Source organism: Hordeum vulgare, chromosome 1H (assembly GCF_904849725.1).
Source record: "Hordeum vulgare subsp. vulgare chromosome 1H, MorexV3_pseudomolecules_assembly, whole genome shotgun sequence".
NCBI classification, from domain to species: domain Eukaryota; kingdom Viridiplantae; phylum Streptophyta; class Magnoliopsida; order Poales; family Poaceae; genus Hordeum; species Hordeum vulgare.
The window spans coordinates 4,878,435-4,905,666 of record NC_058518.1 but is presented as its reverse complement, the minus strand read 5'-3'; the positions used below and the strand labels follow the sequence as shown (position 1 = coordinate 4,905,666).

The 27,232-nt window shown below is 49.9% G+C and overlaps 2 protein-coding genes and 1 pseudogene across 2 annotated transcripts; all 3 read left to right on the top strand.

Moving 5' to 3' along the window:
- The first annotated feature begins 13,825 nt into the window (after window positions 1-13,825).
- On the top strand, window positions 13,826-15,622 carry LOC123426302 (putative 12-oxophytodienoate reductase 5). The gene is made up of 3 exons (XM_045110140.1): window positions 13,826-13,983; window positions 14,084-14,529; window positions 14,914-15,622. Exons 1-3 carry the CDS (start codon window positions 13,925-13,927, stop codon window positions 15,495-15,497), a joined length of 1,089 nt encoding a protein of 362 aa, XP_044966075.1. The 5' UTR covers window positions 13,826-13,924; the 3' UTR covers window positions 15,498-15,622.
- A 4,953-nt stretch (window positions 15,623-20,575) lies between these two features.
- On the top strand, window positions 20,576-22,145 carry LOC123403749 (putative 12-oxophytodienoate reductase 5). The gene is made up of 3 exons (XM_045097666.1): window positions 20,576-20,741; window positions 20,849-21,294; window positions 21,416-22,145. Exons 1-3 carry the CDS (start codon window positions 20,683-20,685, stop codon window positions 21,997-21,999), a joined length of 1,089 nt encoding a protein of 362 aa, XP_044953601.1. The 5' UTR covers window positions 20,576-20,682; the 3' UTR covers window positions 22,000-22,145.
- Window positions 22,146-23,567: 1,422 nt separating this feature from the next.
- Window positions 23,568-24,358, top strand: LOC123394994 (annotated as a pseudogene).
- The last annotated feature ends 2,874 nt before the right edge of the window (window positions 24,359-27,232 follow it).

Here is a 27,232-nt window from a genome sequence, read left to right as displayed (position 1 = left end):
CCCGGGTGCGATACGAAAGTTCCGCAAACTCCGGTTACCGATCACGGGGACCTCGTGAAAACTCGCAGATTTGGTCCATTCTGGACAGTTTTCGATGATATTACTCACTCATTTTGGATCCCGGGGAGATACGAACGTTCCGGGAACTTTGGGGTCCGGTTATGGGGACCTCGTGAAAACTCGCAGATTTGGTCCATTTTGGACGGTTTTCGATGCTATTACTCACTCATTTTGGATCCCGGGGCGATACGAACGTTCGGGGAACTTTGGGGTCCGGTTATGGGGACCTCGTCAAAACTCAAAGATTTTGTCCATTTTGGCCAGTTTTCTATGCTATTACTCACTGATTTTGGGTCCCGTGGCGATACGGATGTTTGGAGAACTTCGGGGTCCGGTTACGGGGACCTCGTCGAAACTCGCAGATTTGGTCCATTCTGGCAAATTTTGTGTGCTATTACTCACTATGTTCGGGTCTTGAGGCACTACAAACGTTCGGAGAACTCCTGGGTTTGGTTGCGGGGTCCTCGTCAAAACTCGCATATTTTGTACATTCTGGGTAGTTTTGTATGCTATTACTCATCGATTTTGGGTCTCGGGGCGATCGAACGTTCCGCGAACTCTGGTGACAGGTTACGGGGAACTCGTCAAAACTCGCAGATTTGGTCCATTCTGGCCAGTTTTGTATGATATTACTCACTGATTTTGAGTCCCGGGGCGATCCGAACGTTCCGCGAACTGCGGGGACCTCGTCAAAACTCGAATATTTCGACCATTCTTGCCAGTTTTGTATGATATTACTCACTGATTTTGGGTCGCGGGGTTATACGAATCTTCCGCGAACTTCGGGGACCGGTTACGAGACCTCGTCAATACTCATAGATTTGGTCCGTTCTGGCAAGTTTTCAATGTTATTACTCACTGATTTTGGGTCCCAGGGAGGTACGAACGTTCGGGGAACTTCGGGGATCGGTCACGGGGACCTCGTCAAAACTCGCAAATTTGGTCCATTCTGGCCAGATACTGCAATGCTCCTACAATAGTTCTATATTTGGTGGAGTCTTCTGCTCCAAGTACTTCCCCATCATGGACAGATAATTTTTCAGATGTAGATAAAGGTGTAGAAGAAGGTTTGCACCCTTTCATACCTATTCTCTGGAGTATTTCATGCACATACTTTCCTTGTGACAGCATGATCCCACTGGGTACCTTTTTAACCTCAATGCCAAGGAAGAAGTGTAGATCACCTAGGTCTTTGAGAGCAAAATCTTTTCTCAAGTCCTTAAGAAGAGCTTCAACTGCTTGACTTGATGAGATAGTTACAACTATATCATCAACATAGATCAGCATAAAAATAGTTACTCCATGCTTATGATAAAAGAAGATTGATGTATCCCCCTTGGATGGAACAAACCCTAGAGATTGCAATTTGAAGGACAAACGAGAATACCAGACTCTAGGTGCTTGTTTCAGACCATACAATGCTTTATCAAGTTTGCAAACATAGCGAGGTGAGTGAGGATGCTCATACCCAGGAGGTTGCCGCATAAATACTTCCTCTTCTAGAACGCCATGCAAGAACGCATTCTTCACATCTAGCTGTCGCATGCACCTATTACGAGATATAGCTATTGACAGAAATAACCTGATAGTGGCAGCCTTGACAACAGGGCTAAACGTATCCTCGTAATCCAAGCCATAGCGTAGCTTTAAACCCTTAGCAACAAGACGTGCCTTATACCTGTCTATAGTGCCATCAAATTTTCTTTTTACTTTATAGACCCACTTACAGTCAATGATATTCCGGCCTGCAGCAGGAGGAACAAGACGCCATGTCTGGTTTTTGATGAGAGCAGCAAATTCCTCATCCATAGCAGCTTTCCGTCGGGTATCACCAAGAGCTTCAGCAAGGCTTTGTGGTTCACCTGTGGAACAGAACGAGCCCCAACATACACAGCCATCAGTATATACCTTAGGTTTGAGAATACCTCCCTGGGCACGTGTGTGCGCTCGAGCAGGCGGAGGAGGTGTAGGACGAGCAAGCTGTAGCGGAAGGCGCGGTACTGTAGCCGAGACAGGGGATTCGTCGAAGGAGTCCTGGAGCGCACGTGACGCATCCGAGCCGGCAGGATCGTCGGCTGCATGTGTATCGGACGACCCGACAGGCGTGGCGGGGGGTGCAACAGACAGCAGGCGATCCCGAGGCGCACATGCAGAGACTGTTGGCGACGCGGGAGCGGCCGAGCCACGTGGGGGCGTAGACGACACGGAAACCGACGCTGGAGCGCCCGAGCCACGCGGGGGCGGGGGAGACGCGGGAACCGCCGAAGCATGCGCCGCGTTCGGCCGACCGGGAGGGGGCCCGCCTGGCCCTGCCTCGTGTGGTGTCCCCCGATCGTGGGAGGATCTGCTGGCAGCGTCAGCGCCAGGAGTTGTGGCCCCCGAGGCCGGAACGGAATCAGGCGCAGGCTGGCCCGGATGTGGAACTGAATCCGAGGCGGGATCTTCTGCGGAGGCACCGGGATCTGCTGATAGCATAAAATCATGCCCCGTTGCGCTGTTTCCTGCAAAATCGTCCTGCACACTAGAATCTGTCGGATCATCAGGGTTAGTAGTATGAGACATTGTCATGTGGTCATCAGCAGTATCTACCCCCTAGCAAGGAATTGTGGTGATGGGAGGAGGTGGGAGGGAAGTAAAACAAGCTCTTTACGAAGTTGTGCACCGGCATTAGGATGGAGTGTAGCAAAAGGGAAAACTTGCTCATCAAATACTACGTCACGAGAGATGTAGACTCGACCAGAAGTAACATCAAGGCACTTATACCCTTTGTGCATGGTGCTGTACCCTAGGAAGACACATGGTTTTGAGCGAAACTCAAGCTTGTGTTTGTTGAAGGGACGTAAGTTGGGCCAGACAACACACCCAAGAATGCGTAAAAATGTGTGGTTGGGTTTTCTATGAAAAAGACGGTCAAGAGGGGATTGATTATGGATGACCCTACTAGGTGTGCGATTAATAAGGTAGACGACGGTAAGGAAAGCTTCATCCCAAAACTTGAGGGGCATAAAAGCATGGGCAAGGAGGGATAACCCAACTTCGACAATGTGGCGATGTTTTCTTTCAGCAGAGCCGTTCTGTTGATGAGCATGGGGGCAGGAGACATGGTGAGTGATGCCAATATTTTCAAAAAACACATTGAGTTTTTGGTATTCACCACCCCAATCTGTTTGCATAGCAAGGATCTTTCGATCAAAGAGATGCTCAACGTGTTGCTGAAAAAGATGAAACTTGGCAAACACATCAGATTTATGCTTGAGTAAATAAATCCAGGTAAACTTGCTGAAATCATCAATGAAGCTAACATAGTACTTTTGCTTTCCTACAGAAAGGGGTCCAGGCACCCACACATCAGAGAAACACAAGCTCTAAAGGAGCTTTGGACTCACTAGTGGAACGAGTATAAGGGAGTTGGTGGCTCTTGACCATTTGACATGAATCACAAACTAACAAGTGATCCTTTTTATTGGACACAGGAAGACAAAAATCTCTAAGAATTTTCTGGACAATTGGCAAAGCCGGATGCCCTAGACGCTTATGCCATGTTGAAGTGGAGGGTTTGGTCACACCAAGTGCTTGTCGATGTGGAGGATCATGGCGACCAGAAATTGGAAACAGGCGTTTTTTACTCTTGCTTTGAAGGATTGTTCTCCGAGTGTCCCGATCCTTGACAAAAACAATTTCAGGGTAAACTTCAAGAAAGGCATAATTATCATTGATAAGTTTGTGAGCAGAGAGAAGACTTTTGTCAGCTAGAGGTGCATGGAGGATATTGTTTAAGTGTAGAGACCCATGGGGAGTAGACAAAACAGAGTGACCAATATGAGCAATGTCCATACCTTGACCACTTGCAGTGTAGATTTGATCCGTCCCGGTGTAGCGATCCCGAACAGCTAGCTTCTCAAGCTCACCGGTGACATGATCTGTTGCGCCAGTGTCCAGATACCAGTTGGTATCCATTCCATAGGATCCCGAGGTTTGGGCAGCATTGGCAGATTTGTTTCCACCCCCACCTCCACTGCCAGCCAGGTGACGCACATTGTTGTTGAAGTTGCGATCGAAGCGCTTTTTACAGCGCCACGCATCGTGCCCGCTCTCTTTGCAGATCTGGCAATTCTCCCGGTTGTTGTTGCCGCGGTCACCACCACGGTCGCCACGCCCGCCACCATTGCCTGAGTTGTCGAAGAAGCGGCCACCCGTGTTGTTGTTGTTGAAACCACGGGGACCACCATTGCCGTTCCCAGAACGACCGTAGCCACCCCGGCCACCTCCCTTAGCAGCCATATTGGCCGTGTAGGAGGCAGTCTGGGTAGTGATCCGTCCCTCTGCAGCAAGTAGCAGGGAGTACAGCTCTCCAAGACCGATCGGTTGATCAGTGATGGTGCGGGTTGAGATAGCAGAAACGAACCCATTGTACTCGGGTTCATGCATCAGCCCTTGGAGGATGTGCGACACCACGTCGTCCTGATCAAGGGGTTTTCCAGCAGCAGCAAGTTCATCAGCGAGCCCCTTCATCCCGGTGAAGTAAGCAGCGGCAGAGAGATCACCTTTGCGAGTGGAGGCGATCTGTGAGCGGAGTTGGATGATGCGCGCCCTCGACTGTGATGAGAAGCTCTGAAAAAGCTCCTTCCACGCCTCGGCCAGTTTTCTATGCTATTACTCACTGATTTTGGGTCCCGTGGCGATACGGATGTTTGGAGAACTTCGGGGTCCGGTTACGGGGACCTCGTCAAAACTCGCAGATTTGGTCCATTCTGGCAAATTTTGTGTGCTATTACTCACTATGTTTGGGTCCCGGGGCACTACAAACGTTCGGAGAACTCCTGGGTTTGGTTACGGGGTCCTCGTCAAAACTCGCATATTTTGTACATTCTGGGCAGTTTTGTATGCTATTACTCACCGATTTTGGGTCTCGGGGCGATCGAACGTTCCGCGAACTCTGGTGACAGGTTACGGGGAACTCGTCAAAACTCGCAGATTTGGTCCATTCTGGCCAGTTTTGTATGATATTACTCACTGATTTTGAGTCCCGGGGCGATCCGAACGTTCCGCGAACTGCGGGGACCTCGTCAAAACTCGAATATTTCGACCATTCTTGCCAGTTTTGTATGATATTACTCACTGATTTTGGGTCGCGGGTTATACGAATCTTCCGCGAACTTCGGGGACCGGTTACGGGACCTCGTCAATACTCATAGATTTGGTCTGTTCTGGCAAGTTTTCAATGTTATTACTCACTGATTTTGGGTCCCAGGAAGGTACGGAAGTTCGGGGAACTTCGGGGATCGGTCACGGGGACCTCGTCAAAACTCGCAAATTTGGTCCATTCTGGCCAATTTTGTATGATACTACTCATTGATTTTGGTTTCCAGGACGATCCGACCGTTCCGCAAACTCAAGGGACCGGTTACAGAGACCTCATCAAAACTCGCATATTTGGTCCATTCTAGCCAGTTTTCTATGCTATTACTCTCTGATTTTGTGTCCCGGGGCGATACGAACATTCTGCGAGCTCTGTGGACCGGTTACGGGGACCTCGTCAAAACTGGAATATTTCGACCATTCTCACTAGTTTTATATGATATTACTCACTGATTTTGGGTCCTGGGGCGATACGAACCTTCGGCGAACTCCATGGACCGTTTACGGGGACCTCATCAAAACTTCTAGATTTGGTCCATTCTGGGAAGTTTTTCATGTTATTAGTCACTGATTTTGTGTCGTGGGGAGCTACGAACGTTCGTGGAACTTCAGGGACCGGTTACGGGGACCTTGTCAAAACTTGCAGATTTGGTCCATTCTCGCTAGTTTTGTATAGTATTACGCACTGATTTTGGGTCCCGGGGCGATCCGAACGTTCCGCGAACTCAAGGGACCGTTTACGGGAACATCGTCTAAACTCGCAGATTTGGTCCATTCTAGCCAGTTTTCTATGCTATTACTCTCTGATTTTGTGTCCCGGGGCGATACGAACATTCCGCGAACTCCGGTGACCGGTTACGTGAAAACTCGCAGATTTGGTCGATTCTGGATAGTTTTCCATGATATTACTCACTGATTTTGGGTCCTGGGCGATACGAATGTTCGGGGAACTTTGGGGTCCGGTTATGGAGACCTCGTCAAAACTCGAAGATTTTTTCATTTTGGCCAGTTTTCTATGCTATTACTCACTGATTTTGGGTCCCGGGGTGATACGAACGTTCAGGGAACATCAGGGTCCGGTTACGGGGACCTGGTTGTCAGGCTGAGCACTGTGCAGCAATCAATCAATCAATCAAGAGTATGGTAGATTTGGCTAGCCGCGACGAAGATGATGGAAGGCAGCAGCTACCTCGTCCCTGAATCCCAGACCATTGATTCACTTGGCAGCGGATTACCGGATTTGGAGCGTGAGATGGATCTAGCATCATGCAGGAAGCGAGCAGGCACGCAAGCGAAGCAAGGGAAGGGAAGGGAAGGTGATGAATGGGGTGCTTACGTGGAGGGTGCGGGTGGCGAACTCGACGCCGATGGTGGACTTGGACTCGAGGCAGAACTCGTTGCGGGTGAAGCGGGAGAGCAGGTTGGATTTTCCCACCCCCGGAGTCGCCGATCAGCACCACCTTGAACAGGTAGTCGTACTCCTCCTCCCCCCACCCGCTCCTCCCCCCGCCGCCGCCCGCCATTCCCCTCTCCGCTGCCTTGCCTTGCCTTGCCTTGCTTGTGATCTCTTCTCCCGTAAGCAAGACCTCTGCTCCGCTCTGTTTCTGCTACTGGACTCACAAGGAAGAGAGCGTACTCTTTACTCTACTCTACTGCCTGAGGTCAAGGGCCAGTGCGAGTGCATCTTGCAGCAGCTGGCCGGATCTCCCGGCTGGAAGCCTCTAACCACCCTACTCACTCCCCCACCATTATTTTTACTAAACCACCCCTGGCAAACTTAATTTCCCCCACCCCCTCTACCAAGCTGCTTCTCGGACGTCCGCCCCTTCTTTCTCCCGCTCGTAAGGCCAAGCTCCAACGCACGATCCTAGACCGTCCGTCCGTGTCTGCTTGATGGGTAAACGGGCACAAAACATGGTTCGATGTGCGGGAGCAAATGGAGGATAAATGTTCGTTTCCGGTCCGCTTTCAACCCATTCCTCACCCAAGTTTAGGCCGCGTTGGCGGCCAGACGGACATCGCCCTTGTCCTTTCCTGACCCGCCTGTCAAGGAGATCCCTCCCCACGCCCACTTTACCTTCGTTTCGCTTAAACTCTCCCGCGCGCCCCTCCCCTCCCTCCTCCATGGACGGCGATGTTGCCGCGGGCGCGTCCCCCGCGGCGAAGAAGGGTCCCACAAAGCCTTTTTCCGAGCTCAAATGTCCGTTTTCGGTCCGCTTTCAACCCATTCCCGACCCAAGTTTAGGCCGCGTTAACGGCCAAACGGGCAACTCCCTTGTCCTTTCCTGGCCTGCCCGTCGGGGACACCCCCCCTTTACCTCCATTTCGATTAAACTCTCCCGCGCGCCCCTTCCCCTCCCTCCTTCATGGACAGCGATGCGTCCGCGGGAACATTCCCCGCGGCAAAGAATAAGGGTCCCACGAAGCCTTTGTCCGAGCTCAAATGTCCGTTTTCGGTCCGCTTTTGACCCATTCACGACCCAGGTTTAGGCCGCGTTGATTGCCAAACGAGCAACACCATTGTCCTTTCCTGGCCCACCCGTCGGGGACACCCCCCCACTTTACCTCCATTTCGATTAAACTCTCCCGCGCGCCCCCTCCCCTCCCTCCTTCATGGACAACGATGCGTCCGCGGGAACGTTCCCCGCGGCGAAGAATAAGGGTCCCACGAAGCCTTTGTCCGAGCTCAAATGTCCGTTTTCGGTCCGCTTTTGACCCATTCACGACCCAGGTTTAGGCCGTGTTGACTGCCAAACGGGCAATCCCCTTGTCCTTTCCTGGCCCGCCCGTCGGGGACACCCCCCCACTTTACCTCCATTTTGATTAAACTCTCCCGCGCGCCCCCTCCCCTCCCTCCTTCATGGACAATGATGCGTCCGCGGGAACGTTCCCCGTGGCGAAGAATAAGGGTCCCACGAAGCCTTTGTCCGAGCTCAAATGTCCGTTTTCGGTCCGCTTTTGACCCATTCACGACCCAGGTTTAGACCGCGTTAACGGCCAAACGGGCAACCCCCTTGTCCTTTCCCGGCCCGCCCGTCGGGGACACCCCCCCCACTTTACCTCCATTTTGATTAAACTCTCCCGCGCGCCCCCTCCCCTCCCTCCTTCATGGACAGCGATGCGTCCGCGGGAACATTCCCCGCGACAAAGAATAAGGGTCCCACGAAGCCTTTGTCCGAGCTCAAATGTCCGTTTTCAATCCGCTTTTGACCCATTCCCGACCCAGGTTTAGGCCGCGTTGACGGCCAAACGGGTAATGCCCTTCTCCTTTCCCGGCCCGCCCGTCGGGGACCCCCCCCACTTTACCTCCATTTTGATTAAACTCTCCCGCGCGCCCCGTCCCCTCCCTCTTTCATGGACAGCGATGTGGCCGCGGGAACGTTCCCAGCGACGAAGAATAAGGGTCCCACGAAGCCTTTGTCTGAGCTCAAATGTCCGTTTTCGATCCGCTTTTGACCCATTCCCGGCCCAGGTTTAGGCCGCGTTGATGGCCAAACGGGTAATGCCCTTCTCCTTTCCCGGCCCGCCCGTCGGGGACACCCCCCACTTTACATCCATTTTGATTAAACTCTCCCGCGCGCCCCGTCCCCTCCCTCCTTTATGGACAGCGATGTGGCCGCGGGAACGTTCCCTGCGACGAAGAATAAGGGTCCCATGAAGCCTTTGCCTGAGCTCAAATGTTCGTTTTCGATCCGCTTTTGACCCATTCCCGACCCAAGTTTAGGCCGCATTGATGGCCAAACGGGCAGCACCCTTCTCCTTTCGCGGCCCACCCGTCGGGGACACCCCCCCCACACACACTTTACCTCCATTTCGATTAAACTCTCCCGCACGCCCCTCCCCTCCCTCCTTCATGGACAGCGATGCGTCCGCGGGAACGTTTCCCGCGGCGAAGAATAAGGGTACCACGAAGCCATTTTCCGAGCTCAAATGTCCGTTTTCGATCCGCTTTTGACCCATTCCCGACCCAAGTTTAGGCCACGTTGATGGTCAAACGGGCAACACCCTTCTCCTTTCGCGGCCCACCCGTCGGGGACACCCCCCCCCCCCACACACACACTTTACCTCCATTTCGATTAAACTCTCCCGCACGCCCCTCCCCTCCCTCCTTCATGGACAGCGATGCGTCCGCGGGAACGTTTCCCGCGGCGAAGAATAAGGGTACCACGAAGCCATTTTCCGAGCTCAAATGTCTGTTTTCGGTCCGCTTTTGACCCATTCCCGACCCAAGTTTAGGCCACGTTGACGGTCAAACGGGCAACACCCTTGTCCTTTCCTGGCCCGCGCGTCATATGTTCTGAAATGTTAATACTATGGGACAACTTAATTTGGCTCTTTTATTGTTTCTCAAGAGGGCAGTCATGCTTATTTTCTTTGAGTCATTATGTCGTGTAGTCTCAAGTCTATTATTGTTCATTATCAATATACCTCAGTATAATACCGCCTCCGTCCCATAGTATAAGATCTTTTTACATTCAATATGTGAGTATATTGGATATAATAAGATCTTATATTATGGGACTAAGGGAGTACTACATGGACTGTACAAAGTAGGAGCTGATAATGAATTTTCTTACATGTTTTGTACGTTCTAAGTACAGTATTTTGTTTTTGTTTTTGCGAAAGCGCAAAAGCTTTGTGTCGCGTTGCATTAAGAAGACAGGAACAAAGTTGTTTGCACGCCCAAGCGGGCATGAACAGAACAAGAAACAGAGCAAGGAAAGGAAGTCAGTGGACATCCAGGCCTTCAGGCTGCACAGTACTGCTTGCTCTTGCAAGTATGTCAAGTCCCCTTCTGTGATCATGGTCACCTATGTTCTCTGCCGATGTCCTGGGCAGACATGTTATCAGGTGCAGCCAAGCCGAGGATGCTCTTCGTGAAGGTGCAGACATGTTATAGGGTGATGAATACTCGGACTAAAGGTGCGAGAGATGTTGGTGTTGTGGTGGTCTGCACTAGGAAAATGTCCATTTTGAACCCTGAAATCGTAGAGGTCGGCGGAATGAACCTTCAAATCAAAATTCCGGTCGATTGCACCCTAAACTATGCAATCCCGGTCTAAATCAAACCTTCTGGCCATTTTCCAAACAGGGATTGTCGATGTGGCACACGATGACCGGGATTGGGCCGGCCCAGTTCATGGAAGCACGTTTTTTCGTTCGTTTTTTTTTATTTTCTGTTTTTTCCTTTTATATTATTTTTTCCTTCCGTTTTTATTTTTAATTTTTGTTTCTTGTTCTTTTATCCTTTCATTTAAATTTATCTTTTTTGCTTTTATTTTCTGGTTCTTTTTCCTTTCCTTTTCTTTTCCTTTTTCTTTTCTTGTTCTTTTTCCTTCCTTTTTTTGGGGTTCTTTTTTTTCTTTCATTTAAATTTATCTTTTTGGTTTTTCTTTTCTGTTTTTTTTCTTTTCTTTTTCTTTTTCCTTCCATTCTTATTTTTGTTTTTTGTATTTTTGGTTCTGATAGTCATATAACTTGCATCTGATGTGCAGTTTACTGCTAGATCTTTCAAAATACATTTTTTTGATCTGCTAACTTGTGAATTGGTGCAAATACGGCCAGTCCTCCTGATTGTCCGCGTACTCGACGCTGGTGTGGCATGCCACACATGCAGGTGTCCGCTGTCAGCCTCCGCCATTATGGAGCGACGCTCGCATGGTTTCAGTGATGACACACTTTTGATGCTTTTTTTGGGGCGGCAGGTACTGAATTTTGGCACAGTTTTTTATTGAATTTTGGTCAAAAAAAATCTAAAACTCCCATTAAGATTTTACACACGGCGACCATCATCCATAATTAACATGAAACAGATCTAAAAAATTCAGCACATTCAGTCTACATGAAAAGAGGTGCAGCACATTCAGTTAACTGAATTTGCAAGCATACTGAGTGTACGCATAACATCTCACAAACCGAACTATACCTTCTATCGATTCAGGATCAGCTACCTATGGTCTAATGGTTGCCCAATAGATTGTAATGCATAATCTGCAGATCGGTTTAACTAGTTCATCACATAGGCGACTGAATCAATGGTTGGCCTACCACATGAACCCTACCCAAGCCAAACGGGGCCATAGAGATCTCAGCGGTGAGTAGAGAAGAGAAACAGAGAGGACGGTCTAACGGTACAATGGCGCTGCTTCGCCCGTACGTCAACGACGCGGTTCTCCCATCTCCTCCTTTCGCGGTGGCCGTGACGCACATCCTCATCCGTCTCCGCCTCGAACTGACCACGAGATGAAGCAGCGAGGAGTACCAACCCTCGACGTCCGACACCCGCTTCAGCCGCCCCCTGCGTGGCCGCGCGCAACGCCGACTCCTTCAAGGTGGCACCCTCGCCCTCATCGCCGGTGTCGAGGACCGCCGCGAGCTTGCCGACGGCCTCGTCCGCGGCGTCGATCTCGTTGCTGGTCGCTGATTTGGCGACGCGCGCGACGGCGGTGAGCTGATGGCCGCGCCCACCGCGGGTCGATGAATAGGATGGAAGGGAGCGTCGACAGGGCAGGGGAGGAAGCGACGGCCCCCTCGTCGTGGCCGTCGCGGTAGACGAGCATGGCGGGCGTGCGGCTGAGAGAGGACGGGGACGGGGGCGAGGACGAGACGAGGTGGGGCGCGAGGCGAGAGAGGAGGCGGCAGCGACGGAGGCGAGGGCAACGATGGCGTTGCAGGCGTCGAGGAGCGCGGCCCAACAAATTTTAAATTAAAAAAAAACTAAAGTGGGCGGCCCATAAGATGAATCCCGGTTGAAATTTGCTAGGGTTCGATTTAGACCGGGATTACATAGTTCATGGTACGATCGACCGGGATTTCGATTGGGGGTTCATTCCGGCCGACCATTACAAATTCAACGTTTAAAATGGACTTTTTCCGTCTGCACTACATGCCCGAGGCTTGCTGGTACGTGCCCTTTTTCCAGTGTAGTTCAGTTTTGGCTTGCTGTTATATCTATGTCACTTTGCAGTTTGCATCAAAATTCTTGGTGCATCAGGTATTATATCTGTGCTAGCAGGGTTATCTTGTTTGTACGAACCAGAATGAAGAGGCGTATCTTAGCTGGTAGATGACCTTTGTGACTCTTCCTCTTGGGCCTTTGAACCTGATGGCCGATGCTACACAAGGCCCCTGCATGAGAGAATGTGACCGTCTCATATACGTTTGAACTCGTTCGGACTCAACTGCACCTCGAAAAACATGGCACCCACAATTGCTCCACTTGCAAAGAAGCGAGTGTTTGCAAGTAGTCATCTTTATCCAACTATGGGAGACACAGCACACACTCAATCCCTAGTTCATCCCAGGCCCAAACCTGAGAACCATAGTGTGATCAAACCACACACATCGGAACAAGGACGAGCCTCTTGCATGATATATAGCGTAAATAGTAGTAACTCTCTCGAGTCTTGATTCTACTGGTGGATCCACGTAAGCAGTACCTCAGTTATTATTATCTGAAAAACACAATGTTCAAGAAAGTGTTTTTAAGCGGCGCTTAATCACGCTTAAGCGCTGAGGGGCGGCTAAATGCTTCGCTTCTGTCCTTAGTGTAGATTTTAGCGTTAAGCGAAAAAAGGCGGAATTTAACGGCCGCTTAAGCGCTGAGCGCCGGCTAATTTGTAGTATGACCTTCCAAATTGAATCACAGAACCTTTAATGTATCACTTTGTGCTACTTGTCCGACTATATGCATCCCGGAACATATCCATGTAATGGGCACAGGCCTCGCCGATGGTTATGGTGCAATGCATCGACGATGGTGTCACCAAGGAGGAGGGTGGCACGGATGGGAAGGGTGGCGCCGGCTCGTCATCAGGGGCGCGTCCTCCATTCAAACGTCGTCGTCCTCCGGCTGCCTGCGGGCAGCCAGTCGGAAGCCATGGCGGCCATCTCCTTCTTCTGGTCCATCGTCAGCCTGTTTCGTAGAGCTTTGAAGGACGAGGAATCCATGATGGAAGTTGTACGGAGAGGAGAAAGAATCGGAGGCAAATGACTGTGCCTATGGCTGGGACAACAATTTATATAACAATGGTGGGTGGCAGAGGGCCGACGGGTGGCACCGGAGTAGACGTCTCGGCAACCGTGTGTCCTTAATGTGGACGTCAGACGAATAGACGGACAGCCGTCGTGTCCTTTGGACATGCCGCAGTCGCACGAAAAGTCAAACTTTATAAGCCTTGACTAAGTATATAGAGAAATATATTTTTACAATACCAAATACTCCCTCCGTCCGGAAATATTTGTCTTAGAAATGCATGTATATATCTAGACATATTTTAGTTATAGACACATTTATTTTATTCATTTTTAGGACAAGTATTTCCGGACGGAGGGAGTATATAATATACTATGTCTTATGATGAATTGAACAATATTTGTTCGGCGCTCTAGAGGGTAATATTTGTCTCCATAAACTTGGTCAACTTTTGTGACGTTATATAGGTCTAAATCAAACTTTCTCCTACTATATGCATTATAGGTCTAAATTAAACTTTCTCCTACAAGATAAGATGCATATTTCTTCCACGCTTAGCTCACGGATGATGTATGTGGGCGGCTAAATAGCAGCCGGGAGCACCTTAGTTTAATATACGATTCGACAACAATCATCTATAAATGGTTGTCCTGTCCACTAGTCACTACCCCACACCACTCATCAGTCTTCTTCTTCCTCCTCTGCCATTGATCAGAGCTCAAGAAAAACAACTTATTCAGCTCTTCAGCAATGGAGCCCATCCCTCTCCTCACGCCGTACAAGATGGGCCAGCTCGACCTCGCCCACAGGTACGTCATGGATTCACTCATCGGCAACTTGTGTTGGATCACTCATGCATGAATCATGGCTGACACGACGGCGGCCGGCGACCGTATTGATATGCTGCAGGATGGTGCTGGCGCCGCTGACGAGGCAGCGCTCCTACGGCAACGTGCCGCAGCCGCACGCCGCCGTGTACTACGCCCAGCGCGCCACCGCCGGCGGCTTGCTCATCGCCGAGGCCACGGGGGTCTCCGACACGGCGCAGGGATACAAGGACACCCCGGGGATATGGACGGCGGAGCACGTCGAGGCGTGGAAGCCCATCGTCGCCGCCGTGCACGCCAAGGGCGCGCTCTTCTTCTGCCAGATCTGGCACTGCGGCCGCGTGTCTACCTTCGAGCTGCAGCCCGGCGGCGCCGCGCCGCTGTCGAGCACGGAGAAGGGGGTGGGCCCGCAGATGAGCTTCGACGGCCGGCTAGAGGAGTTCGCGCCTCCGAGGAGGCTGGCGGTGGAGGAGATACCTGCCATCGTCGACGACTTCAGGAAGGCCGCTAGGAACGCCATAGACGCCGGTAAGTTCCACGTATGCTGTTGATATACTAACTTTTGCCAAAACAATAAACATGTTTTTTTCTTAGAAACTATAGTTCAGTTAAACTTGTTCTTTCTTTGGCAACTACTAGCATTTTTGAACAAAAAAAACCTTATTTGCTATTGTTAAGTAGAAATTGGCCATTAGATATTTTTTATCCATGATTTGTTTTCAGAATCCAAACACTGTATGGTTACTTACCTTTGTTAGGAGCAAATTACACAATCATGTAATCTTTTAGGAAATAATTATGTATTTGCTAACATGTTTATATAAAATACCACCGTGAAAGTTGTGTGCTGAAGATATCCAAAATATCATGTATTCTTGATTGATAAAACAATTCATCTGTTGATTGTGGCAGGTTTTGACGGCGTGGAGATCCACGGTGCAAACGGGTACATCATTGAGCAGTTTCTGAAGGATAGTGCCAACGACCGCACCGATGAGTATGGTGGGGGTCTCGAGAATAGGTGTCGCTTCGCTCTTGAGGTGGTCGATGCTGTTGTGAAGGAGGTCGGCGGCCACCGTGTGGGCATCCGCCTCTCCCCCTTCACCGACTACATGGACTGCCATGACTCCGACCCCCACTCCCTTGCGCTCTACATGTCCACAAAGCTCAACGACCACGACATCCTGTACATCCACATGATAGAGCCGAGGATGGCCATCGTGGACGGCCGACGAGTGGTGCCAAAGCGGTTGCTGCCGTACAGGGAGGCCTTCAATGGTACCTTCATAGCCAATGGTGGGTACGACCGCGAGGAAGGGGGCAAGGTGATCACCGAGGGGTACACTGACCTGGTGTCCTTTGGACGACTATTCCTGGCAAACCCAGACCTGCCAAAGCGGTTTGAGGTCGGCGCAGAGCTGAACAAGTACGATAGGATGACCTTCTACACCTCGGACCCCATCGTTGGATACACCGATTACCCCTTCCTCGAATGATCATATATGTAGATTCTTTCTTCGACTATCACAGGTCATAATGAAACGTATGTTGAAGAGCCTCATCGAGAGGGCAGGGGTGTCCTACAGTTCATTAAAAAGAAAAGAGGTTGTCCAGTTTATAAGAAAAAATATATCCAAAAAAATAGCATTTCCTGGTTAATTAGGAAAAATCGAGTGAAACCCCCCCAAACCGAGAAAGACATCAAGGGACACATCAGCACTTGGACTGCTTCCTCATCCTCACCTCATCAGAGGCACCAAAAGCTATAGAAAACAATATAATATTGTGATACACTAAACAAAAGATCTGATACTACAATACCTCAATGAAACGTTGAACAAAGTTTCGGCACTGAGCAGAATTCAAAATTGCAGAGGTGCGGTAAGGAATCTTGGAAATAATAATTATATTAACTACAAGAACTATCTACTTTCTGTTTGCGATCACTATTTACCAGTAAACTTAGTTTTAATATTACAACTCCTACTGACTGGTAAATATCGCGCGCATACGTATCCATGAGAAAATAAATATCATGTGTATACTTGTCCAGAAGAAAATAAACTTTGCTAGTTGGTTATCAAATATGGCTGGATCTTATACTTTCTAGAAGTTTCGAGCTTTTCAGTTAACATTTACTACAGACATTTGATGCGACACATCGACTAATTAATCTTTTAAGCAAGGAACCATATATGCTGATTTGTGAAAGAAGCTTAAAGTTGACTAAATACAACATACTATTTCTCCCACGTTCGAGTCCCGAGGAAGGCCGGCCATGACGAAGCAGGGAGTTCGTCCGTGGATCGGCCCCTTGCCAAAAGGGAATCTACCTCCTCTTACACTGTCAGATTTCTACACGCCTGGCGCCTGGTGTGCAGTCAAGAAAAACAGGAAGAAGAAGAAGAAGATGGCAGGTACGAGGATTCCGGAGTTATCGCCTCTGACGGAGCCGAGATTACCGTATGCTCCAACGGGGCGTTTCCAAAGGGATTCGTTTTTGAATTCGGCTTGTGTTGACGCGGGTTTGGTGCTAGATTCCAGCAGCGTGGATCTCACAAACACTGGGTATATGGCCCTGGCGGTAAGGCCTGTCTTTGACCAGGCCAGGTTGGACATCGACAGTCCTGGGTATAGGGCCAGGACTTAGCTTCTACGATCGCATCTGTCGGTTCTACCGTGCAAAGGGTAGGTCTTGGCGGAGTAGATTCCACCGCGGTTCTTTCTCTCATAGACGCCATCCCATGCACGAAGCCGCCAGACCCTAGGGTTCTTCGGCGTCATAAGCACGGTTTCCCTGCGTTGGGAACAGGGCGGGCAGCTCCGGTGCCGCCTCCTCCTGGCGGCGGAAGGGCCATGGCGGGAAGGGGAGCTCCCAAGCAACCACCGGCGCTACACCCTACACCTCGACCGTCGGGGCAAGGGAATAGACCCAACAATGCGAAACCGTCTGCGCCGGCTGCTGTGCAGGTGGCGAGGCAGCCCCATGGTGCTGCACAGGCGGGTAGGCCGCCAGGTGCTGCCGGGCAGGTGGGGGAGCCGGGGGCTGTTCAGGCCAATCGTTTCAACAGCGCGGCCGCTGGGGCGATGACGGAGTAAACACTTATGGAGACGATCAAATTCGTGGTTCATCGTCCTCTCGAGGTGGGCGAGATTACGCGTCGCAAAACAATGGGCCTACTGGCCATGGTTTTATTGCACCTCCGGGCAAGTTTGTTCCGGGGACGTCGGGACCTACTCATCACAAGAGAGGTGGCTTTATACAGAATTGGGCTGGCAGAGGGGGAGGAACGGCCTCCTATGCCTACTCAAGAGGCGCCGACAGATATTGATGAGTCTACTAGGGCGACTATGCCGGAGCCAGTTAATGAGGTGGCTGATCCTGCTTTAGCTGATCAGAGTCTTGCGATGGCCAAATGAGACGGAGGTGATAGACCCTCCAAGTGGGCACGTAAGAAAGAGAAAATGATGTGCTATCGCTGCAGTGAGGTAGGGCACTTTGTTTCTAAATGTAAGGCTGAGCTCTGTGTGTATTGTCTGAAGCCTACGCATGGTTCAGCTAAGTGTCCCCTTATGATTGGTCCTATGCCGGTTGTGACCATTTATGGTGTTTCGAGTCAAGAATTAATGTTCTTTGAGTCGCCGGCGGCGACTGCAACACTTCATACACCAGGTGCTGGCTTCACGCGCACGGTGACAGTGACTCGGGGGATTTTGACTGTGGAGCAGGTGGTGCAACATCTCAAGGAGCTAGTATCATAGACTTTCCGATGGGAATCGGTTTTGATATCAGATAATGTTTTTAAGGTCGTTTTCCCTACTAAGGAGGATTTTGCTCGCTTGCTTAAATTCGGTATGTGCAGAGTTGCTAGCACAAGCTGCGTGCTTGAGTTTGACGCTTGGAAGTGTGAGGAGCCTAAGGGTGTTCCTCTACCCCAGATTTGGGTCCACTTTGCAGGAGCTCCATCCAGGGCTATTAATGATTTTCGGGTTACGTGGAGTTTGGGCTCGCTTATTGGTAAAACAGAGGAGGTGGACATGGTGTTCACTAGAGCCAAAGGCGTTACGAGGATGCTGGTGAGTGTGCTTGATATTCAGCTTATTCGAGATGAGGTCATTTGGACATATGAGGGGATGCGTTACACTCTCCAGCTGGAAATTGAGAGCCCTACTCTATTTGATGTACCTGACACGGATAAGGATACCCACATGACTGATGGTGATGATGCGGATAGTTCCAAGGATAATGCGCATACTTCAAAGGATTCAGGGCCTAAGTTTTCTTCTCAGAAGACTACGCAAACACAGCCCATTCAGTCTATGCATAACTCAGGTACTGGTACAAAGCACTCGGTTTCTGCACCTGCTCTCGACTTGAGGTTTGGTTCTTTCGAACCTGCCTCTGCGTCGGCAAAAATTGGTTTTTGATCGATGCGCAAGGATACCCACTCGCGGACTAGACTGCCGAGCTTCATGGGCACTGGTAGAAAAAGAGCATTTTGTCCCGGTTCGTAAGGGCCTTCTGTCCCGGTTTTGGAACCGGGACTAAAAAGTCATTAGTAATGCCCTCGGCCTTTAGTCCCGGTTCTTACACCAACCGGGACAGATGGGCCTCCGCGTGACCGCTGCGGTCAGGCCAGGCAGGGGGGCCTTTAGTCCCGGTTAGTGACACCAACCGGGACCAAAAGGCATCCACGCGTCAGCACCTGGCTCGAGGCTGCCGCCATACTCGTCGTCGCGGTCGTTGGCACTGTCCTTGAGGAACTGCTCGACGAGGTACCCGTGCGCGCCGTGGATTTCCACGCCGTCGAACCCTGCAATCCAATAGCCATGGACATGGACCGAACAAAGGAGTTAAAGCAGAGCACCACGAACGGAGTAGAGCACGGAACAGAGGGGGGTCTTTGATTTGTTAGTGGCGGCGAGGAGCTAGTCCGTGCTTACCGGCGTAGACGGCGTTCCTGGCAGCTCTCTTGACAGCAAGCCGCCTGGGCGTCGCGAACTCCTCCTCGACGCCGTCGTTCATCCGCGGGGTGGCTATCGGCTGCGGCGTCTCCGCCCGCCGTCGTTCATCCGCGGGGTTGCTGATCAAGGGAAGGCACTGATGTATATATAGATCATCAGATTATCATTCATTTGATGTTCATCGTGCTGTGATGCATGCACTGATGATTGCATCTATCCATGAACAAATGTCTTTTCGGCACTGACTGAACGAGTGACTGACTGACGCAAGCCGTGATGTATTGCCTCCGCCAAAGCAGCAGCCCTACCTCACAATGGTACAAACTTTTTTGGTGTTTTCAAAGAGAGAACAAACAAAAGAGAGAACAAACAAATGGTACATATGGTTTATTATGTTTGATTATTGGATTTCTTAGAATATTATTAAATATATCATGCATGTTTGCATGTTGAGGTCAATCTTTTCCTATAACTCATTGAATGTTGAAGTGGGTCTTTTCTAATGCATGTTGCTTGATGATGTTTTATGCATGTTGAGAGAAATAGGTTAGTGGGGGCTAGCTATTTAGATATAGAAGATAAATTAGGTTGAGCTTTTGAAATAAGCTGGATAGAAAATAATTTATTTTAGCTTGTTCTAGAAGCTACGGAAAGAATTGTCCCTAAGCCTCGTGCCCTCATTCAAGGAGATGCTTGCTTGGTGGTTACTCATGTGGTTGTGCGTCATGTCGACCCGAGTTCACCTCTTCAACTCAAAATTTCGGCGGATATATAGCTCTTGTTTTGAAAGAAAGCCTTGTTCGGCATTCATTTCAGGGTCTAAGTTTAATACTACGTGTTTTCGATTTACAATTTTCTGATGGCTTATTGCATGCCACTTGCCAATCGATGCTCCAAAAGCCGAACAAGTGACACCCGGATCAACATGGCACCATAGAACGAATGGTATGACCGACCAAAGCTTTGTGGACCATGGATATATAGGCTTCGTTTCTTCTTCCCTTGCCGCTGTCACCGCCAAACCCTAAACAAAGGACTTCCAATACAATGGTGAGCACCGTTGATCCGGGACTAGGAGGGACTTGTTCCTTTGACATGCCATCTACAATGCAAAAAGGAAATCTAAAACCTATAGAAAAGGAAAACCCAAGGAATTGCAGTCCACCGCACCATCTGACCGACGCCGGGAAAGTAGGTAGTGAGGAGGGCGACCATATAGTCTTGTGGACGGTTCCTTTCATTTGCTTTTCTGGCCTATAAGAAAATGGGGCGGGGCTTTTCCTTATAAGGAATATATAATCATAAAAATTAAAGGTTGGTTTCGATTGCAATAATAGACACCATCGTTCCAAAAAGATGGGGAGTGATGAAGGCGACGGAGGAGCACATATAATTGGTGGCTGTCTCCGGCGGAGTCAAGAGACACAGAACTTGATGCGTGCTTGTGATTTGTGATAGCACGACTAGAACTATAATAAGATGCCTTTTTCTTCCATGCTTAGCTCACCCATGATGTATGTGCTAATTAGCAGCCGGGAGCACACATTTGTCTAATATAGCCATATCATATGATAATATATGATTTTGCATACCAATGACTTATAAATGGACGTCCCGTCAACTCCACTGCCCACGAGTCACTACCCCACACCACACATCAGTGTTCTTCTTCCTCATCCGCCATTAATTGATCAAGAAAAGCTTCAGCTATCAGCAATGGAGCCCATCCCTCTCCTGACGCCGTACAAGATGGGCCAGTTCGACCTTGCCCACAGGTACGTACCATCCACTGAAACCATCACCCACCTGTTGTAGATGTTCGATCATTCATGATCATGCATGGCTGACACGACGGCTGCCGGCGACCTTACTGATATTGCAGGGTGGTGCTGGCGCCGTTGACGAGGCAGCGCTCCTACGGCAACGTGCCGCAGCCGCACGCCGCAGTGTACTACTCCCAGCGCGCCACCGCCGGCGGGCTGCTCATCGCCGAGGCCACGGGGGTCTCCGACACGGCGCAGGGCTACACCCACACCCCGGGAATCTGGACGGCGGAGCACGTCGAGGCGTGGAAGCCCATCGTCGCCGCCGTGCACGCCAAGGGCGCTCTGTTCTTCTGTCAGATCTGGCACGTCGGACGTGTGTCCACGTTCGAGCTGCAGCCCGGCGGCGCAGCGCCGCTGTCGAGCACGGAGAAGGGGGTTGGGCCGCAGATGAGCTTCGACGGGCATCGAGAGGAGTTCTCACCGCCGAGGAGGCTGACAATAGAGGAGATACCTGCCATCATCGACGACTTTAGGAAAGCCGCCAGGAACGCCATCGACGCCGGTACGTACCAGCTGCATATATATAAAGCACCAGAATGAGTGATTCGTCCTAAAGAATAAAGACATCTAAAATGACATGTATTGTAGAATTGATAAAGCAATTCACTTGTTCGTTGTGGTAGGTTTTGACGGTGTGGAGATACACGGCGCAAACGGGTACATCATCGAGCAGTTTCTCAAGGATAGCGCCAACGACCGCACAGACGAGTATGGTGGTAGTCTCAAAAATCGGTGTCGCTTCGCTCTCGAGGTGGTTCATGCTGTCGTCAAGGAGGTCGGTGGCCATCGTGTGGGCATCCGCCTTTCCCCATTCACGGACTACATGGACTGCCACGACTCGGACCCCCATTCCCTTGCACTTTACATGTCCACCAAACTCAACGAACACGGCATCTTGTATATCCACATGATCGAACCGAGGATGGCCATCGTCGACGGGCGAAGAGTGGTGCCGAAGCGTCTTCTACCGTATAGAGAGGCATTCAAAGGGACCTTCATCGCCAATGGTGGATATGACCGCGAGGAAGGGGGCAAGGTGGTCACAGAGGGTTACACTGACCTAGTGGCCTTCGGGCGGCTATTCCTCGCGAACCCGGACCTTCCAAAGCGGTTCGAGGTTGGTGCGGAGCTGAACAAGTATGACAGGATGACCTTCTACACCCCTGACCCCGTTGTTGGCTACACCGACTACCCATTCCTCGAATAGTCATCGATGGAGCTTCTTTCTTGGATGATGCAATTAATTGTACCGCGTGGTCTACAATTAAATGTATGTGCGAATGATGTGCTACATCCAGCAATAAACTTTGTATGATGATCGCTGAAGCTGCTATAGTTTTTAAACAGACACTACTCTCTCTGTCCCAAAATATTAACACATTCAGTTTTATAGTCTCCCGTACACTGTTTCAACTATGATTTCCATTTAAAAACAGCAAAAGGGCATATGACATAAATGTCTTCTGCAAGACAATCATTAATTTCTCAATAGTCAGAAGGAGACACTAAGTTCTACGAGCTCATATATATCAAGCATGCTTCTTTCATTTTGAAATAGGCAACTTTTAGTCTCTTCATTTATTTATAAAAAGTGTTGTTTATTTATAAAAATGTGTTTCTATTTAAATAACCCAAGGAAAACAATAACGGAAATTGCTTTTGACTCCCGAGCTCCATGGAGGCCTTTAAATTCAAACTTCAAATTTCATGAAAATTCGTATTTTAATATTTTTTAAAATTCTGAAAAAATACATAGATAGATGAAGGTATAATACACAAGTGTGTAAATATCCAGAACAAAATATGTTGAAATAAGATCTGTGCAAAAAAGACAAATCTGAAACTTTTTAACACATGTTACTATTCATCATTTCAGATCATGAATTTGTCTTTTTTTACAGGTCGGGTTTCAAAGTATTTCAATCTGAAATTTTACACACACACAGATGTGATCCTTGTTTAGTTGTATATTGTTTTTCAGATTTTTTGGAATTTTAATTTTTTCGAAAACTCCGGCCTTCATGGCTCCAGGGAGCAAAATGTCCGTTCTCAAACAGTAGAGACTACATTGTTCATCACAAAAGGACGTGCCAAGAAAAATGGTAAGCATTGGTGAAGTTATGCAAGTTTCAATTTTCCGCGTAGTAGTATCATTCCTTGGAGGAGCTTACCGACCATCTATTTATTTGTTCGAAATAAGAAGCTCACCATAATCCTCTGTTCTTATATGGCTACAACCCACTAGCTAATTCTCCTCTCCATGTAACAATATCACATCATTAAGTCATGCATGAAGTCATAATTTACTTTTTTCATTAATCTCTTCATCCAAAGCATACCACCTCATGCATTATTTTTTTCCAAGGAATTAAGTCATGTAAGAAAGTTTTATATTTGATTTTGCACTACTTTTAGTCTTTTATTACTTATCCATACATTTTTAACAAGATTGTCGTCACAACACGCGGGACATCGTCTAGTTGGTTTTAGAGAATAGTGCATTTTTAATGCCACACACACCTGCATCTATACTACTAATAAAGGATCAAACGAGAACTTCTCTAAGTACACACAACTATTACACCCACACACAAAAAACATCAATCACCACCACACAATTAGTCAACAAATTTCAATCTAACGGCCTTCCACCATCCATGCACCACGACGGTGTGCAGTTACCAAATTCATCAAAGGCTGACCGTGCTCCACCTCCTCCTACAACGAGCAAACAAAAATAGATCCAACTGTTGCACCTCCCCGCAAAAAAAAACCATGCTCCACCTCTTCCGCCGGCTGCTGCCGCACTGCTCGCACGCCTTCCACCCGGAGTGCATCGACCCCTGGCTGGAGCCATGGATCACGTGCCCGCTCTGCCGCGCCAACCTCGAGAAGCCGCCGCCTCCGCCGCCGCCCGCCGTGGCGCCCCCGTCGCCGGAGCAGGTGGCGCGGCGTCAGCCCTCGCCTTCGTCGTCGCCGCCGCACGCCGTGGCGATACCGGTGCGGGAAGAGGAGGAGAGCGACGAGGACGACAGGAAGGAGGAGGCGATGGAGTTGGAGATGCTGCGCAGCGAGCGGCGGGAGGCGAGGATGCCGAGGTCGCACTCGACGGGGCACTCGCTCTTCGCGGCGTCGGCGGCGGCCGCCGAGCGGAGCGACCACGAGAGGTTCACCATGCGGCTGCCGCACCACGTGAGGGAGCAGGTGCTCAGGTCGCGCCGCCTGCGCCACGCCACCAGCCTGATCGACCTCGCCGGAGCGAGCCCCGAGGGGAGCGTGCGCGGAGGCCGGCCCGCGGGCGGGAGAGGCAGCTTCGGCAACGCCGGCGGCAGGCGGAGCCCCGAGGGGAGCGTGCGCGGAGGCCGGCCCGCGGGCGGGGGAGGCAGCTTCGGCAACGCCGGCGGCGGGCGGCGGTGGCAGGCGTTCCTGGCGAGGACGATGTCGTGGGCCGAGGGGGAGGCAACGGGTCGGTGCGGAAGGGGTGGGACGGGTCCATGCGGAGGGGAAGGGACGATCCCGATTCGAGCAAAAAGGGGGCCGCTTCGCCGGCGGTGGCGCGGCCATGATGAACTCCATGCCGCCATCGGAACTGCGGCGCAGACCTTGACTGTAAAAAATGCGTGTAATTTGCTTATTTTTTTAGCTTGTGCCCCAGTTTTATATCTCTTGCAGATGAGAATGAGATGACAGGCTGCTCTTTTTTGAAAAGATCATTTTTTGTTTAGTTTTTTTTCTTTGCGGGGTATTTTTTGTTTAGATTAGAAGAGCTTTTGTTAAGAGACGCTATTAGTGGGAAGAGCATTTGGCTAGCTGCGAGCGTGAGCCGTAAGGTAGAGCAAATTGCACCGCTGGTGATTGATGCCTCTTCAATTGAGAGGGGCTTTGCCTGAGAGACGCCCCGTTCCATATTCCAGGCTCCGGAAGTAAAACAAGTGACACCTCTAACAAGGCAACACACAATTCGAAGAGCAAGCTTGCTACCGGGCTCCTTGTAGAGAAGCCATCCCTAGTGTATTACACCGTCAAGCATGTCCTTTTAGAGAAAAGGCATGAGCCCGACTTTATAAATAAAGCCACCAGACAGATTAACAATCATCACAACACCCCAAGTTCAACAGCCACCCAAGGCCAAATGAGAAGCAAAGTGTGAGATACAGGGCACGCAGGCCGGACAAGCAAAAACTCTGAGAGAAAGGAAGATAGCAGCCATTGCCGTAGACCACCAAGAGGTTAGACATCAGGCTCCTGCCGCGAAAGGGAAGATGCCGATGCCCAAATCTTAGATAGGAGCAAGTCGAAGTAGTCTTTGTCTTCAGGCTTAGTCAATAATCTCCACTGCTGCAGGAACATGCAAGCTTTATATAAGCAATCATCAGGTTTAGCAGGAAAAATGTGTTCAGTGGTAAACTTGTTCCTTGTAGTCCACAAGGCCCTACAGATCGCCGCGAGCCCAATCAAGAACAACCGTTTCGTAACACCGACCACAAGGATGGCGAGGGTCCGGAGCTCAGAAAAAGAAGTAGGAGGCCAAGACACCTGCAACCAAGATCTAAAGCAGCACCAGATCAGTTTAGCCAAGACACAATTGAAAAAGATATGATTGGTATCCTCCAAAGCATCACACAGGACACAACGGTCCGAACCCGGGCCATTGCATTTCCGAATCTGACCAGCCGCCGGGAGGCGGCCCCTGAAAGCTCGTCACATGAAGATTTTAATCATAGGAGGAATACGCGAACACCAAATCTGACAAAACTGATTCGTAGGTGTGCCAACAATAAGCTTGGAATAAAGGGACTTAACAGAGAAGCAACCCGAAGCAGAGTGTGGCCAGACCACCGAGTCCTCCGCCTCCGAGAGCATTCGAAAAAGGGCAGCAAGATGCTGCCATTGAACCAACTCTTCAGGAGACATCGAGCGTCGGAAGGACAAGTTCCAATTATCACCCGCAAGCTCCGCGATGGAGATCTCAGGCTTAGGACAAAAGGAAAACAACAGAGAGTAGAATCCCCACACCACCAGTCAAGCAAAAAACGGGTCGAGGCACCATTACCCACAAAAAATTTGACATTGTCCTTGAAAAGAGGACATATCTTAACCAAATCCTTCCAGAACTGCGACCCCCCCTAGGGGAGGCAAACATAGGATTAGAGGAGGGGAAGTATTTCTCCTTGAGAATAGAGAACCAAAGGGAGTTCCGCTTTCAAATTGCGAGACTTAAGATCATCGACAATCTCGTGAAGGCAAAGAATCCCATCAAGGATAAATCTTCCTTTAAAGAAGGCAGATTGAAAAGGGCTAAGCGTACAATGCGCAACAGGAGACAGACGTGTGGCAAAACCCTTGGCAGGAAATTTTGCCATATTATTGATAAGGGCAATCTGCCTAAATTGGGAGATCAGCTCCACGCCCTTAACCTTGGGGATGAGGGAAATAACAGCGTAGTTTAGGCGGGAGATATCCACCATCCCAAGAGAGGACCCTTGAATGATGCTACATACAAGGGCCTTAAGCTGTGGCTAGAATTTCTTAAAGAAGGGGATGGAAAAACCATTAGGGCCCGACGCAGCGTTTGGATTAGCAGACTTAATAACCTCCCAAATCTCCTCATCAGAAAGAGGCAGGATTAAGGATTAAGGCATCATTCTCAGCAGGGAGAAATTCTAGAAGGAGCGCCCCATAAGCAATGAGAGATAGACATACCAGACTCCGGCCTAGAAGCATAGAGGGAAAAGAAGAAATCAACCACATGTTCCAAAATTTGAGCCTGATTAGAGACCTTCATCCAATTAATGATTAAACTATCCAGAGCACATCTCCATCTACCATTAGCAATCGAAAAAATATAAGCCGTGGGGGCGTCACCCTTCAAAGTCCAATTCAAAGTACCCCTTTGGCGCCAATAAATCTCTGACTGCTGATGCAAAAGCATAAGGGCCTCTTCGAGACTATATCATGAGCCCCACTCCCCCTCAGACATACCCGGCCCGTCAGCCTGCGCGTCAAGGCTCGCTATCTGGGCCTCCAGAGAGCCCTTCTTGCGGCGAGCCCCCGTCGCCCTGTTGCGCGACCAACCACGCAGAAATTTGCGAAGAGCGTAGGAGCACCTGTGCCAGTCATCCATGGGCCCGAAGGAATGCCGGAAGGAAGAAAGCAACCAAGATATTTTCGTAGTTAACAAATCTGGGAAACCTTCAACAAGAAGCCATGAAGCACCGAACTGAAATCACGAAGAAATAATAGTATAATCCAAACCAGCGTCGAGAATAAGAGGCGCATGGTCCGAACCCACAATGGACTTGACTCTCACGGAAGTGCCGGAAAAAGGGAATCCCAGTTCGGGCAAATAAAAACACGGTCAAGCACCGACCGGATAGGGTTAGACCGACGATTCGTCCATAGTTCCTAGGATAGGCTCCCATCCTAGGAAGTTCTCGGAG

Excerpts from the sequence above, each read along its gene's own strand:
- LOC123426302 (XM_045110140.1), top strand. The coding sequence starts at position 13,925 with ATGGAGCCCATCCCTCTCCTCACGCCGTACAAGATGGGCCAGCTCGAC. Across the intron at positions 13,984-14,083 it reads CAGCTCGACCTCGCCCACAG|GATGGTGCTGGCGCCGCTGA; the intron begins GTACGTCATGGA and ends GATATGCTGCAG. Across the intron at positions 14,530-14,913 it reads TAGGAACGCCATAGACGCCG|GTTTTGACGGCGTGGAGATC; the intron begins GTAAGTTCCACG and ends TGATTGTGGCAG.
- LOC123403749 (XM_045097666.1), top strand. The coding sequence starts at position 20,683 with ATGGAGCCCATCCCTCTCCTGACGCCGTACAAGATGGGCCAGTTCGAC. Across the intron at positions 20,742-20,848 it reads CAGTTCGACCTTGCCCACAG|GGTGGTGCTGGCGCCGTTGA; the intron begins GTACGTACCATC and ends CTGATATTGCAG. Across the intron at positions 21,295-21,415 it reads CAGGAACGCCATCGACGCCG|GTTTTGACGGTGTGGAGATA; the intron begins GTACGTACCAGC and ends TCGTTGTGGTAG.